Source organism: Ramularia collo-cygni (genome assembly GCF_900074925.1).
Source record: "Ramularia collo-cygni strain URUG2 genome assembly, contig: RCC_scaffold29, whole genome shotgun sequence".
Taxonomy (NCBI): Eukaryota; Fungi; Ascomycota; class Dothideomycetes; order Mycosphaerellales; family Mycosphaerellaceae; genus Ramularia; species Ramularia collo-cygni.
In genome coordinates, this window is record NW_019716283.1 from 51792 (window position 1) to 64923 (window position 13132).

At 53.3% G+C, this 13132-nt stretch overlaps 6 protein-coding genes; 4 read left to right on the forward strand and 2 right to left on the reverse strand.

The window, feature by feature from the left end:
- Window positions 1–328: 328 nt before the first annotated feature.
- Window positions 329–2696, forward strand: RCC_11298 (related to permeases-unknown function; the record flags this gene model as incomplete). XM_023776520.1 has 5 exons in its annotated part: window positions 329–599; window positions 649–1334; window positions 1397–1762; window positions 1813–2235; window positions 2289–2696. 5 exons carry the CDS (start codon window positions 329–331, stop codon window positions 2694–2696), a joined length of 2154 nt encoding a protein of 717 aa, XP_023632288.1.
- Window positions 2697–3157: 461 nt separating this feature from the next.
- On the reverse strand, window positions 3158–3934 carry RCC_11299 (uncharacterized protein; the record flags this gene model as incomplete). XM_023776521.1 has 3 exons in its annotated part: window positions 3158–3595; window positions 3655–3794; window positions 3865–3934. 3 exons carry the CDS (start codon window positions 3932–3934, stop codon window positions 3158–3160), a joined length of 648 nt encoding a protein of 215 aa, XP_023632289.1.
- Window positions 3935–4131: 197 nt separating this feature from the next.
- RCC_11300 (related to ATP-dependent DNA helicase II subunit 1) lies at window positions 4132–6225 on the forward strand (the record flags this gene model as incomplete). XM_023776522.1 has 2 exons in its annotated part: window positions 4132–5827; window positions 5882–6225. The coding sequence occupies 2 exons, from the start codon at window positions 4132–4134 to the stop codon at window positions 6223–6225; spliced, it is 2040 nt and encodes a 679-aa protein (XP_023632290.1).
- A 1020-nt stretch (window positions 6226–7245) lies between these two features.
- Window positions 7246–9606, forward strand: RCC_11301 (related to Cdc4 and related F-box and WD-40 proteins; the record flags this gene model as incomplete). The annotated part of the gene is made up of 1 exon (XM_023776523.1): window positions 7246–9606. The coding sequence occupies one exon, from the start codon at window positions 7246–7248 to the stop codon at window positions 9604–9606; it is 2361 nt and encodes a 786-aa protein (XP_023632291.1).
- A 461-nt stretch (window positions 9607–10067) lies between these two features.
- On the reverse strand, window positions 10068–11354 carry RCC_11302 (probable ferrochelatase; the record flags this gene model as incomplete). Its single annotated transcript, XM_023776524.1, has 1 exon — window positions 10068–11354. The coding sequence occupies one exon, from the start codon at window positions 11352–11354 to the stop codon at window positions 10068–10070; it is 1287 nt and encodes a 428-aa protein (XP_023632292.1).
- A 685-nt stretch (window positions 11355–12039) lies between these two features.
- Window positions 12040–12797, forward strand: RCC_11303 (uncharacterized protein; the record flags this gene model as incomplete). XM_023776525.1 has 2 exons in its annotated part: window positions 12040–12455; window positions 12509–12797. 2 exons carry the CDS (start codon window positions 12040–12042, stop codon window positions 12795–12797), a joined length of 705 nt encoding a protein of 234 aa, XP_023632293.1.
- Window positions 12798–13132: the final 335 nt, after the last annotated feature.

The window sequence follows — 13132 nt, forward strand, 5'->3', positions numbered from 1 at the left end:
GTTTTGGAGACTCTAACAACATTGAAGTCGCCATACCGTGACTGAAGACAGGGATCTGGGCACGCAATACTGCCAAGCTCTTGGACACGATAGTGACTGCCCAAGCGAGCATGAAGCAAATCTTACTGGAAGGCTGCTCGGTAGCTTTCCGCCTTCACTACCCACAGTACCCTAGCTGAAGACTTTTGATACAGATAGCATCCATAGGCAGTGGGGGATGCATTGTGCGCCATATAGGCGAAAATGTCGATTCCGAAGAATGATAAGAACCGTGGAAGCGTCTTGCTTGATGCGTTTCCAATGTGTGAAAACCTGACGGAGGCCCATTATGGATTCAGATCGGGACGTGATGGACGACAGCAAACTAAATGCGAGAATCATTGTCTCCAGCGAGGATACAGGGAGTCCACGAGAAGACGATGAAGAGATTCTTGATATCACCAAGCCGTTTCCCGATCTCCCTGGCGGCCAGCCAGAGGAGTCTGCACAATTTACGATTCGAGCTGTCATAGTTGGTACCATTCTAGGAGCGGTAGTATCGGCCTCGAATATGTACTTGTGCCTCAAGACTGGATGGACTTTTGGTGCATCGCTATTTGGTTTGTATTGTCCAAGCAGCCCCTGAGCCGATATCTAACAGCGTGTTAGGCGCAATTTTGGGATTCGCAATCCTCAAGCCAGCCAGCACCTTCCTGCCGAGACAACTTGGAGGAGGCTACTTTGGACCTCGCGAGAATGTTGCCGTCCAGTCAGTAGCAACAGGAGCAGGCAGTCTCTCAATTCTCTTCGAGGGAGCAGTCCCAGCGCTCTACCGCTTGAACCTCATGTCGGCCACACCCAAAGAGGACTTTTGGAGATTGATCACGTTCACCGCCGTGTGCGCATTCTATGGCTGCTTCTTTGGAGTCGCTCTGCGAAAGTTCTACATCATCAGACTCAAGGGAATCTTCCCAACCCCAACAGCCACAGCTGTTACGATTCGTAGCTTACATGCCGCTGGATTGGCGGGCGATGCCATGCGGAAAGCGAAAGTATTGGTGAGCACCTTCGTAGCTGCTTGTTTGTTCAAGACGGCGAGTATCTATGCACCTGGAATCATGTGGACATGGAACGTTRCCTGGTGGATCTACTCGACGACAGCATGGAAAAGTGTGATTGCGGCAAGCAATTGGGGCTGGATCGTGGAGCTAACGCCGGCATTCTTCGGAGTCGGTATGCTCACTGGATTGAATGTTGGACTGAGCTATCTGGCAGGGTCCGTGGTTGCTTGGGGAATCATAGGACCTGCGACTTACCATACAGGCATTACATTTGGGAATCCCAAAGCAAGCAATGTAAGTCTCCTGACCCCTTTTGCTCCCTCTCGGCAGAAGTTATGTATTGACACCTCGACCAGCCAGATGTTGTGAACTACAAGTCGCTTGAATTGGACGACCCTGTCAACAGGCCTTCCGCCCGATATTTCCTTCTGTGGCCGGGGTTAGTCTTGCTGATGTGTGCCACATTCACCGAAGTCGCCATGAATGCTCCCGCGCTGTGGAAAGGTTTGAAATTGGTCATCGCCTCGAACATGAATCGGTTGCCGGAGAACAAACATTCTTCGAGAATGAAGAATAAAGCGGAGGAGTATCTCTTACGAGAAGACAGCGAGGATGACGATCCAGCGCCACAGCACGAGCGTGTGCCTGTGTGGATGTGGGCGTCTGGCGTGACGCTGACAATGTTCTTCACATGCCTTGTCCTCGCTCTGCAATACAACATGGTAGGACATATATCCCCTTTTGTAGGCTCTATAAGCTGACTTGACAATAGAGTGTCGGGCTCTCAATCCTCAGTGTCGTGCTAGGGTTCCTCTTCTCTTGCATCGCAACTCAATGCGCAGCATCTGCTGATATCGCGCCTGCCTCATACTGCGGGAAAGCCTCTCAATTAGTCTTTGGAGGGGTGACTTCGAGCTCATCGTACACTCTTCACGACAAGCAACTCGTCAACCTGGTCGCCGGGATTGTGGCTACAGGTGCCGCAGCACAGAGCACTGATATGGTCTCCGATCTAAGGACGGGATATCTTCTCGGGGCTTCGCATCGTGCTCAGTTCTATGGACAAGTCTGTGGAAGCTTCGTGGCAGTATGGCTGAGCGTAGGATTGTTCCTTCTCTTCACAGGCGCATACCCGTGCATCTTGGACGCTTCGATCGAAGAGTGCTCGTTCAGCACGCCTGCACTCGGAGCATGGGTATGTCTGTACGACGCTTTATCTCTTGGTTCTGCAACTGACACATGCGCCAGGTCGCAGTCGCTGAAGCCATTACACTGTCCAGTCTTCCCATCCCACCGATGAGTGGATACCTCGCCATCGCTTTCGGCGCTCTTGCCATAATAGTCGTCTATGCCCGATACCGTCTCATCCCTGCTCGCTGGGTGCCATACGTACCCAATCTGTCGGTGTTTGGATTGGCTTTCATGGTACCGACAACTCRGTATTCCATCGCTATGGCTGCTGGAGCGTTGGCGGCATACATATGGCGTCGTCGGTGGCGCAGTTCCTACTCACGGAATGGCTATGCGGTGCCAGCTGGCCTTATCGCGGGTGAAGGGATTGGTGGGCTCGTAGCGGCTTTGCTGGAGATTACTGGAGTCGGCGGGAGCGCCTATGGCTCCGGCGTTGGGTGTGTATTGGACACCTATTGTGGCTGATGGTGATATCCTAAGAAACGTGCACGGCAGGATGATGCTCTAGATGAATCAAATGCCCAACAGATCGTTTAATTTGTAACGACCAAAATCACCACGCGGCAAAAGGAAGCGACTCCGCCACATCGAGCGTTTCTCGCGCGTAAATCCTAGTGATACTGACGCTCCGTAGTTCATGTCCGGTAAAAGGATCCGGGCGTGAATTGCACCTGGCTAGTTTTGAGACCACTTGCACGTCTCATACCAACATGCCGCGCTGTGTTTCCGCCCTATCAAGTCACAACTGCGCCGCATGGAAGCCACCACGACCTGCCATGTCTAGCTTCCATTTTCGTCATGCAAGCATGATCGCAGTGCTCAGATGGGCTGCTTTAGTACGTCGGAGCCAAGTCAACGATAGGATCGGCACGGATTGGAAGGCCTCGGAGAAAGTGAACCCAAGCCACGAACACAGCACGACCTCATCAATCTCCCACAGGGCCCTCCTTTTCTTTCGCAGCGGCACGCTCTCGTTTCGCCCTGTCCTTCTCCTGGGCGCTCCTCCGAAGCTCCTCCCATCGCGTGTGATATTTTTTCAAGGTCTTCTCGTATTTCGAGTTGGTCTCTTCCAGTCCGTTGATCTTACCAACCAAACCCTCCAAAGTCTGCTTCAGAGTGAGATTTTCTAGTTCCATTTCTTCTTGAGTTTGTGTTTTGGTCGTTGTGCTCCGGGATGGGTTCCTGCTGGCGGCCGGGATGCCTCTCCGGGAAGCCATTTCTCTGGCAAGGGACGGAGAAGGAGATGGTGAAGCTGGGACTGGATTCGAGTTAGGATTGGCAGCTACCGGTTTCTCAGGCTGATTTTTGATAGTGCGCGCTAAACGAAGATGCTGTTCTTCGAGAAGCGTAATCATCCGTAGTGCCTTGGATGGATGTTAGCTCCAGGGTTCCAAAAATCGCCAGACATGTGATTGGGAAGCACCTCGGAATCGGCCGTGCTTCTTGAAGCTTTTGCAAAGTCTATGGCAGCGAGTCCATGTTCTTCCGCCGCCTCGTTCCAATTATTCAGTTGCGTTTCCCTCGCGGCTTTGCGGGCGTGGGCATAGGCCTGGAAATGGTTAGCTTTGTTGTACAGGCCTTCGGTAAAACCTCACCATCGACAACGGAGACGTCTCTGCCATAGCAAGAATACCAAATATTKGTTCAGAGGAGTAGATCTGGATTTGCGACTCGATGTCAAAAAGTGGGTGTAGGAACTGCATGTGATCGAGGCAAGTCATTTACACAGCCGCTAAGTTCCCGATACAATGTCAATATCATTTGGCACGCTAGCACACGCTCACTGCTAGCGTGGTTGCCTGTTAGCGCGACGCCTGCCTAACGCGACTTGAGACTGCTGGAGCATCAACGACATCTTTCTTGCGGACGTTTGAACTCGAACTAGACAGCAACTTGCAACATGCCTGGACTTCCATACAGAGCTGCAGAGAGCTCCAGTAGCTCCAACTACGGCCATCAAGCTGATGATGATGACGAAGAAGAAGAAGATCTCCAAGATGTTTCATACAAGACTGCCAAAGATGCCGTCTTGTTTGCAATTGACGTTAGCAAGAGCATGTTGACATCGCCCACTGAGTCCGACCCGAAGAAACCAGAGACAGCACTTTCTCCAACCGTGGCTGCCTTGAAATGTGCATATGCTTTGATGCAACAGCGCATCATCAGCAATCCAAGCGACATGATGGGCATTCTCCTGTTCGGGACAGAGAAAAGCAAGTTCCAAGACGACGATGGCGAGAGCAGTAACGCGGGCAAGCAGTATCCCCATTGCTACCTCCTCACTGATCTGGACGTACCGGCAGCTTCTGATGTCAAGCTCGTACGAGACATAGTAGAAGACGAGGAAGAAGCTGCGGAACTCTTGCAGGCGAGTTCGGAGGAGTTCAGCATGGCGAACGTGCTATTCTGTGCGAATCAAATCTTCACGACCAAAGCTCCCAATTTCACATCCAGACGGCTTTTCCTTGTGACCGATAACGACTATCCTCATGCTGCCAGCAGAGACGCTCGCAACAGCGCCGCTGTGCGGGCGAAGGATCTGTACGATCTGGGCGTAACAATTGAACTCTTTCCAATCTCACATCCCGATCGCGGGTATATTTTCGATCGGAGCAAGTTCTACAACGACATTGTGTACTCCTTGGTACCATCAGACCCCGATGCGCCGGCTCCTTTGAACGCGGATATCAAGACCGCAAGCTCTACTTCCAAAGATGGTATATCTCTATTACAATCTCTGCTCTCATCCATTGCGTCTCGTTCGGCGCCACGACGAGCACTTTTCTCTAGTGTACCCTTCGAGATCGGCCCGGGACTGAAGATCAGCGTGAAAGGCTTCATTATTCTCAAAAAACAAGAGCCCAAGAGAACCACCTATGTCTATGTGCCACCGGATAGCGAGAAAGCGCAGATTGCCGTGGGAAGCAGCACAATATTTGCTGGAGATACCGGCCGCACGGTGGAGAAGGTTGAAATCCGCCGAGCCTACAAGTTTGGAGGCGAGAGCATCACATTTTCCGACGAAGAGCTCGCGCGTATCACCTACTTTGGCGACCCTATCATTCGCATCATTGGTTTCAAGCCATTGAGCTCCTTGCCAATTTGGGCGACACTCAAGCAGTCGACATTCATCTACCCATCAGAGGACTCCTTCATTGGATCTACACGTATCTTCTCCGCCCTCCACCAGAAGTTGCTGAAAGATCAGAAGATTGGGATTGCATGGTACATTCCTAGGCGAAACGCTGGCCCTCGACTGGTGGCAGTGATACCGGGCGCCGAAGAACGCAATCAGGACGGAGACCAACAAACACCGCCAGGGCTGTGGCTTAAGCCTCTGCCATTTGCTGACGACGTGAGGCATCCACCAGAAACACACCTTGTGAGGGCTCCAGACAGCGTGACGGACGCAATGCGCCTGGTCATTCAGAATCTGCAACTGCCAAAAGCAATATACGATGCTACCAAATATCCAAACCCAGCGCTGCAATGGTTCTTCAGAATCTTGCAAGCTCTGGCCCTCGAGGAAGATCTGCCAGAGCAGCCGGAGGATAAGACGCTCCCGCGCTGGAAGCAAATCCACAAGCGGGCTGGTGGTAAGTCGGAGGAAGAAGAGGACCTTGATCAAAGCTTACTGACTTTGATACCAGGCTTTGTGGTACAATGGGGCGCGGAAGTCGAGAAAGCATTCGAAGAGTGGTCGGTCGCCAATGGCAATTCACTCAAAGCCAGTGATACCGGCGCGTCGAAGCGCACAGCTGCGGGCTCATCTGCTCCTCGTGCCAAGAAGGTGAAGGACGAAGATGAGGATGAAGGCGTCACTGATGCTGCTATGCGTTCGGCGTACGACCAGGACAAGCTCTCGAAATTCAAGGTTCCCGAATTGAAGAGCTGGTGTGCAAGTAAAGGAGTCGGAAAGGGACTGACCAAGAAGGCAGACATGGTCGATGCGATCACCAGCTTCTTCGAGACGAAGATGGAGGTCGACGGATAGATGATTCAACGTCGATATGTTCACAGGGTTTGAAATTTAGCGAGGCGTATGGTATGCGCGATGGTGCGCACTTGAAAGTACAGCAAATTGATGAGGTTGAGTGTCTCTCAACCTTGCACGAATGATCGAAGATCCAGCGGTACTCCTAGTATTGTATCCGAGCCAAGCGTGATTCGAGAGCGATGCTCTTATGGTCTTACCATTGAATGTCGTGTTCCAAATGAGTTCCATATGATGGTGCGGTGCGCAGTTCGGTGCAGTTGCAAATCACCAGAAACAATGCAATGATGCTCACATGCCACACCGTGCCAGATTTTGTCTGTCCAGAATGCTTCTCCGCCACAGCCACCCGCCAGGTTTGCGGTGAGCCCTCTGCCACATCYCTGATGCAGACTCACCTGAGCTAAAGCATGCCCGGCGAGCCATGTGACGACGAGAACCCGCGCAGATTGTGCCTTCTGCCTGGATTTGTCTTCGCCTCCACACACCGTGTCCGTCTGACAATCTCATTTTCCTCAGCAGCCTCGTGGGGTTGTCTCGTCTCGTCGCCACCACTAAGCGGGGATTGATCATCAGAAGCGAGGATCGGCGGAGGGTGCGGACAGACCGGGACGCTTCGACTTGCACCACATCGCGATTGATCATCCAGTGCTCGCACACGCCCACTTGTCTTCACAACCCTTTCCCTTTCCGTGGAGCTGAGACTCGACAGACGAATCGATACACAGTCCAGAGTAACTGCGGCAGAGGCCGTGCGTTATCATCATTAACCCTTCCAGGCCATCCATCCCTGTTCACCAGCGGGGACAAAGAGAACACTTCCGCAAGTCGACTCCCGCCCCCAAGACTTGTTCATTCCACTCACCCACTTCGCCCACCACGACACACGGAGACGGAAGGCAGACCGAGTCGCACCATGAGGGCCTAAGCTAAGCTGTGCATGAAGAGTGTTTAGACCACTGGCGACTTCGAGCACCACGGCTGGGCCGCCCATTCGCGCGCCCGCAACAGTCAGTCAGAATGCAGTTCACCGAGGACGAGTTGGAGGTCGAACAATCGCAAGAGCAAGAGCAGCAGCGTTATCACCACCCCGGCGCTATGGAGAGCACGTCTCCGCTCGCGCGCATGGCCAGCATGTCCAACAACAACCGCTTCTTCGGCAACACCCACTCCCGCCCTGGCAAGCAGCCCGTACGGTCCCGACCCATCGCCACGCCGTCCGCATCATGTAGCAATGTCCCGACAATGCCCATACCAATTCCCACCAACCCGAATGTGATTCCGGGCAATACCTTACCCTCGGCGCCCGCAAGCCCGCCCACCCCTGCCCCCTCCCCGACGCCGATGAGCCGTGCGCCAGACTGGTCCAAGGCAGATCCTCGCGAGGACATTGGTCTGCTTGACCTCGACGACGGCGATGAACATTTTTCCGCTAGCGCGACAAGCTCAGCGCGTGGTTATGGGTTCGGCTACAGGCACATGCGTGGGGCTTTTGCGGACATGGACAACGAGGAGCGGCAGCGCATGCTAGCAGAATTGCTCAACATGTGTGACGGGAAATTGCTAGGCTTTGTGGCCAACTTCGTTGGTCCGCGACTTAAGAGAGATCCTTTCTCGGTCCTTCCCAACGAGCTCTGTCTCAGGATCTTGACCTTTATCGAAGATGCAAGGACATTAGCGCGAAGCTCTCAAGTTAGCAGGAGATGGCGTGAGCTAGTCAGCGACGACATGGCATGGAAGAGCCTTTGTGAACGCCACGCATATCGGMGAATGTCAGACGGACAGCAATCAAGATCGCATCACCATGGCAGCGGGACTGGTGGTGCTTCGTCGCAGCGGCCCCAGCATCCATACGGTTACTTTGCACAAGCACAGAGTCCGACGCTCATGGCCGGCTTATCCTCCAGCGCTCCAGATCTCACACGCCACATGGGGCTCACCACCACCCCGCCTTCGATGACCCCAGCACAGCTTCGCTCTCCTTCTCGCTCGAATTCTTCCCGCCATGGTGGACACCGACCAAAGGCCATATCCTATCGCTCGCATTTCAAGCAACGTTACCAAGTTGAGACTGCCTGGCGCCACGGTGGTCACGTCGACACCCGCCAGATAACCCCAGATCAGGGCGTTGTAACCTCCCTCCACCTTACATCCACTTACATTATCGTAGCATTAGACAACGCGAAGATCCACGTTTTCGATACATCAGGACGGCATTTGCGTTGTTTGCAGGGACACGTCATGGGTGTGTGGGCCATGGTACCATGTGGTGACACTCTGGTATCGGGAGGCTGCGATCGCGATGTAAGAGTATGGGATCTGACCACAGGAATGGCCGTGCATATGCTGCGGGGACATACCAGTACAGTCCGCTGCCTCAAGATGAGTGGAACTGGACTTGCGATTTCAGGCAGCAGAGACACGACGTTGAGAGTGTGGGACGTGAAAAAGGGCGTTTGCAAGCACGTGCTTGTTGGACATCAAGCCAGTGTCCGCTGTTTGGCGATTCATGGCGATGTATGTGTCAGTGGGAGTTATGACACCACCGCCCGAGTTTGGAGCATCAGCGAGGGCCGATGCCTCAGAACTTTGCAGGGGCATTTCTCACAAATATATGCCATTGCCTTTGATGGGCGGAGAGTGGCAACTGGAAGCCTGGACACTTCTGTTCGAGTCTGGGACCCGCGCGACGGTCGATGCCTAGCCCAACTCCAGGGACATACAAGCTTAGTGGGCCAGCTTCAACTACGAGGCGACACTCTCGTCACCGGCGGGAGTGACGGCTCTGTTCGTGTTTGGAGTTTAAAGAGCATGTCGGCAGTTCATCGTTTGGCCGCGCACGATAACTCCGTCACGAGCCTTCAATTCGATGAATCGCGAATCGTGTCTGGAGGTAGCGATGGTCGAGTCAAGGTGTGGGATCTGCGAACGGGCGTCCTGGTGCGCGAGCTGGGCGTTGTGGCAGAAGCAGTATGGAGAGTTGTGTTTGAAGACGAAAAGGCTGTGGTGCTGGCCAGCAGAGGTGGCAAGACTGTGATGGAAGTCTGGAGCTTCGCACCGCCTAGTGAAGATGGTAGCGACGAGATTGGACGAGTGTCCCACGTGAGCTCTCCAGGCCCCAGCATCTACCACGATGACCATCGATCTTCTTCCTACCGGTCACTGGACACCTCCAATCTCGCGAATCAGCTCGATGAGGGTCACAACGCCGAGAGGCCGACGGTCTCCTCTTCATTGCGGGTGGGAAGGACTCATCGGGAGACCTCCGAGATGCTCTTACTCGACCAAGGCGATGCTGTCATGGAGGATGTCTTCGACCCTCTGAGGGGATTCGGCGGCGCTGAACATGACGATGAGTCGGTGCGTGTTCAGAGTGGTTAGGGGTCGACGCTCTGAAGCTTTGGGCGACTTTGACATTTCCGGCGCTGGTGTTTGATGGCAACACTCCACGTTTGCTGGGGTGCACATTTAAGATCATGACACGGCGAGGGCGTTATAATTATTTTTTGTCAAGGAGTTTGCATGGTGTTGGTTTCTCAAACTGAGCAGGAAGGCACGGCGAAAGGATGCGATGATTTTTTGATTCCAGGGCGCGGAGCATCGATCGAAGATCGTCGGCCGGCAAAGATTGCAGCTTGGGTGGAGACAGTGGACGAGAAATGAAGCGAGGGACAGTGATATATAGAAGCATCGATTAACATCAGCATTCCAGTCGACGATCTGTGACGTTTATAAAATGCACATCGCTTCAGCAACTCAGCGCCCGCAATGAGGTGCCGTGGCATACATTAATGATACAAAAAGTAGGGCGCACGGCCGCAATGTCTATAGTCCCTCGTCCCCTACAATGTCACAGCCTCGTTGTTCTGGACGCCGCCTCCCATGAAGAACTTCTTGCTCTCCAAACATCTCTCGCTCTTGCACCCTGGACATCTCAGGCCCATTTGCGTACTGCAGACAATGCCGCTCTGTAAATGGCTCTTTGCGAGATCTGCGAGTGCGTTGATGAAGGTTGGACTGCCATTCAGACTCTCTGCTCGCCTGACTCTGCCTTCAGCGCCGGCCTCGTTGGCCTCATGGATGACTTCCTGGTCAATCTCAAACAGCGTCTCGATGTGATCGGATGTAAAAGCAATTGGCACTAGCACAATGTCCTTTTGGCCTTTCTTGATGAGCTGTGGCACCGCCTCTGCGGTCTGCATTCCCAACCACGCAGAAGGCCCGACCTGAGACTGCCAGACGAGACGGTAGGGGTTGCGGTGTCCGAGCTGCTGCTGTACAGCGTGGACGGTAGCTGCGACCTCGGCAGGGTATGGGTCGCCGCGGTTCACGACGCTCATGGGGAGACTGTGGGCGCTGTAGAGAATGACAACACTGTCGCGAACTTCTTCAGGATATGTCGCGAGCGTGGCAGTGATGTTCTCCGCGAACGCCTTGACCAATCCTGGGTGAGTGGGCCAACGATCGATGACACTCCACTGAATCGAGCCCTCTGCGGGGGAATTCTCGTTCCGGGTGGGTGATTCGAGGCGCTGTCTCCATTTCCAGAGCTCGTTGAGTGAGCTGCCGGTTGTGCTGCAAGAGTACTGTGGGTATTGCGTGAATGCAACGGCCCGACCTCCATTGCCCTTTCCGAAGCCATCTTCAAACAGCTTGTTGTACATTTCCTCCGTCAATGGGTTGGCATAGCGGAAGGCAACGTATGGCTTGTGGGGTGCTGACTCGGGGTTCGTCTTGTCAAGGATCTTGCACATCTCTGCGGCTTGATACTCGCYCCATTTTCTGATCGGGCTGCCTCCACCGATTCCTGCGTATTGCTTCTGGATCTTCGGTGTTCGTCTCCTGCTGATGAGCGGTCCGAGGTAATTCTGTAAAGGACCGAGAGGAATGAGGTCGGCATCGGCGAAAAGGCGAGAAAGAAAACCTCCAACTTCATCTGTGGTCGCGGGGCCGCCCATGTTCATGAAGACCATGGCCGTGGGGCCCTTCTTGCTGACCGAGTTCTGCGTGACGGGAGGCACTACCGTGGCCATGTTTCGATCCCATCTCCGGGGCTTGTGCTGCTGAAGTGTGTGGCATTGTGAAGCGGTTGCTCGCCTTGTCAACGTCTTGATGGGTTGACTGCTCATCTTCGCGATGTCGTTGGCGAATGTGGATGATGTGGCAGAAGTGTTGACCTTGCAGCTGTATCGAGTCTCGACCTGGCTCGAAAGTTTGGGAGCTATGATCAGCGCGTCATGTCAGCGGTCTCGATTGGGTGAGACTGAATGAACTAACAACTGTGTACCGAGGTGAACGCGGACAGAATTATTGTTTGCTTTCAAGTTTCGACACACCACGCTTCCAAGTTCATGGCGTCCACGATGATAAATCCATCAATTAGACCTGGTGGGTATGGCGCATCTCAAATCGATTCTGGTGCTTGCCCCATTGGAATCGCTGCCAATGCCGCCATCCATCACTTCCCACATCTCATCTTTCGCAACACAGCAATCATACCAGACCACACATGATCGCTGATAACTCTGTACTTGCATACTACGAGCACTGATCGTGTCCGCCTCAAGGCGTGCATTCTGACCATGGACCCCGCGAACAGCATTCGCACGCAAAACATGGCGTCAAGTTTCAGTCCGATGCTACGAGAGGTACATGGAGCTGCAGCATAATACTGCACGTCATCTAGCACAGGTAGGCGAGAGATCGTCTTGCATTCCCCTCACGCAATACCCACCTCCGTCTCTCGGCAACGATCTTGCAAAAGCACCTCTCCCCCTGAACATACACTCTTGGTCTGTTCTTGGCCACAGAAACATGAACAAGCTTTTCTCCCGTCGCTCTAGCAAGAATGAGCCGCAGCCTGGAGTTGGCAACGGAGCAACTTTGAGCACTAGCTTCTTCTCGCTTCCAGCTGAGCTTAGGAACACGATATACACCCTGGCGGCTCAGGACCTTCCCCTTACCATTGTCAGGCACTCGCCAGGACTTCCAAGATCTATCCCTGGCCTCCTTCTGGCTTCGCGAAGATGTCGCATGGAGTTCCTTCCTATTCTACTGTCATGTTGTGCAATGACAGTCAAGGTTGCGGATTGCAACTTCTCGAATGTATTGCGTGTTATCGGCGGTCTATACAGCAGGGAACTGAAAGCATTGAGGATGAATAAGAACATCACCATTGTCCTCGATGCATCAGGAAGAAGCACAGAGCGAGAATTGAGGACCAATTTGAGGTAAGCATTCATGAGCATGGCATTTGAGAGGAGGAAGCTCATCGCATTACCAGATCTTGGGTCAAGCACAAGGCACGAAATCTCGATCAACTTCCATGGCGATATCGAGCCGAAGCATGTGTCCCAGAGTGTGGACGAACTCTTGAATGTGGACATGCTAGACTGCTTGTGGTGTTGCGAGAGGGAGCCAGATCCAACGAAGAAGCTCTGGCTTGGGAAGTACGAATCATGCTAGAGGGTATTGACGATACGTGGAGTGATCGCATCAATCCTGTTATTTCGTCCAAGATGGATCGTTTCTTGAAGACTGGCAGCAGAATCAGGAGGGCTGGATCTAAATGAGCGGAGCTTCGATAGCTGTTTCACTCTTAATGTCCGTCTGTGCTCTGGAGTATATCTATCTTTTGATTTGAATGACAGCTGCTGCAGAAATTCAACACAAGCGAAGGCGAAGCAGTGGTAGATACCTTACGGTCCCTTTTAGAGGCTAGTGGCAGTACCTCCCTAATTGGGAAATAGTGTAGACACAGCGGAAATCGGAGTCATTCCGTTCAAGTGTTCCGTTGTCCCTAGAGTTCCGCTGTCAAACACCGACGTCCACGACCAGAGATAAAAGGACGCTCGGAGACAGCAATTCTCACCACTACTACAAGTTCGATAGTTCGACGCAGCAAGCC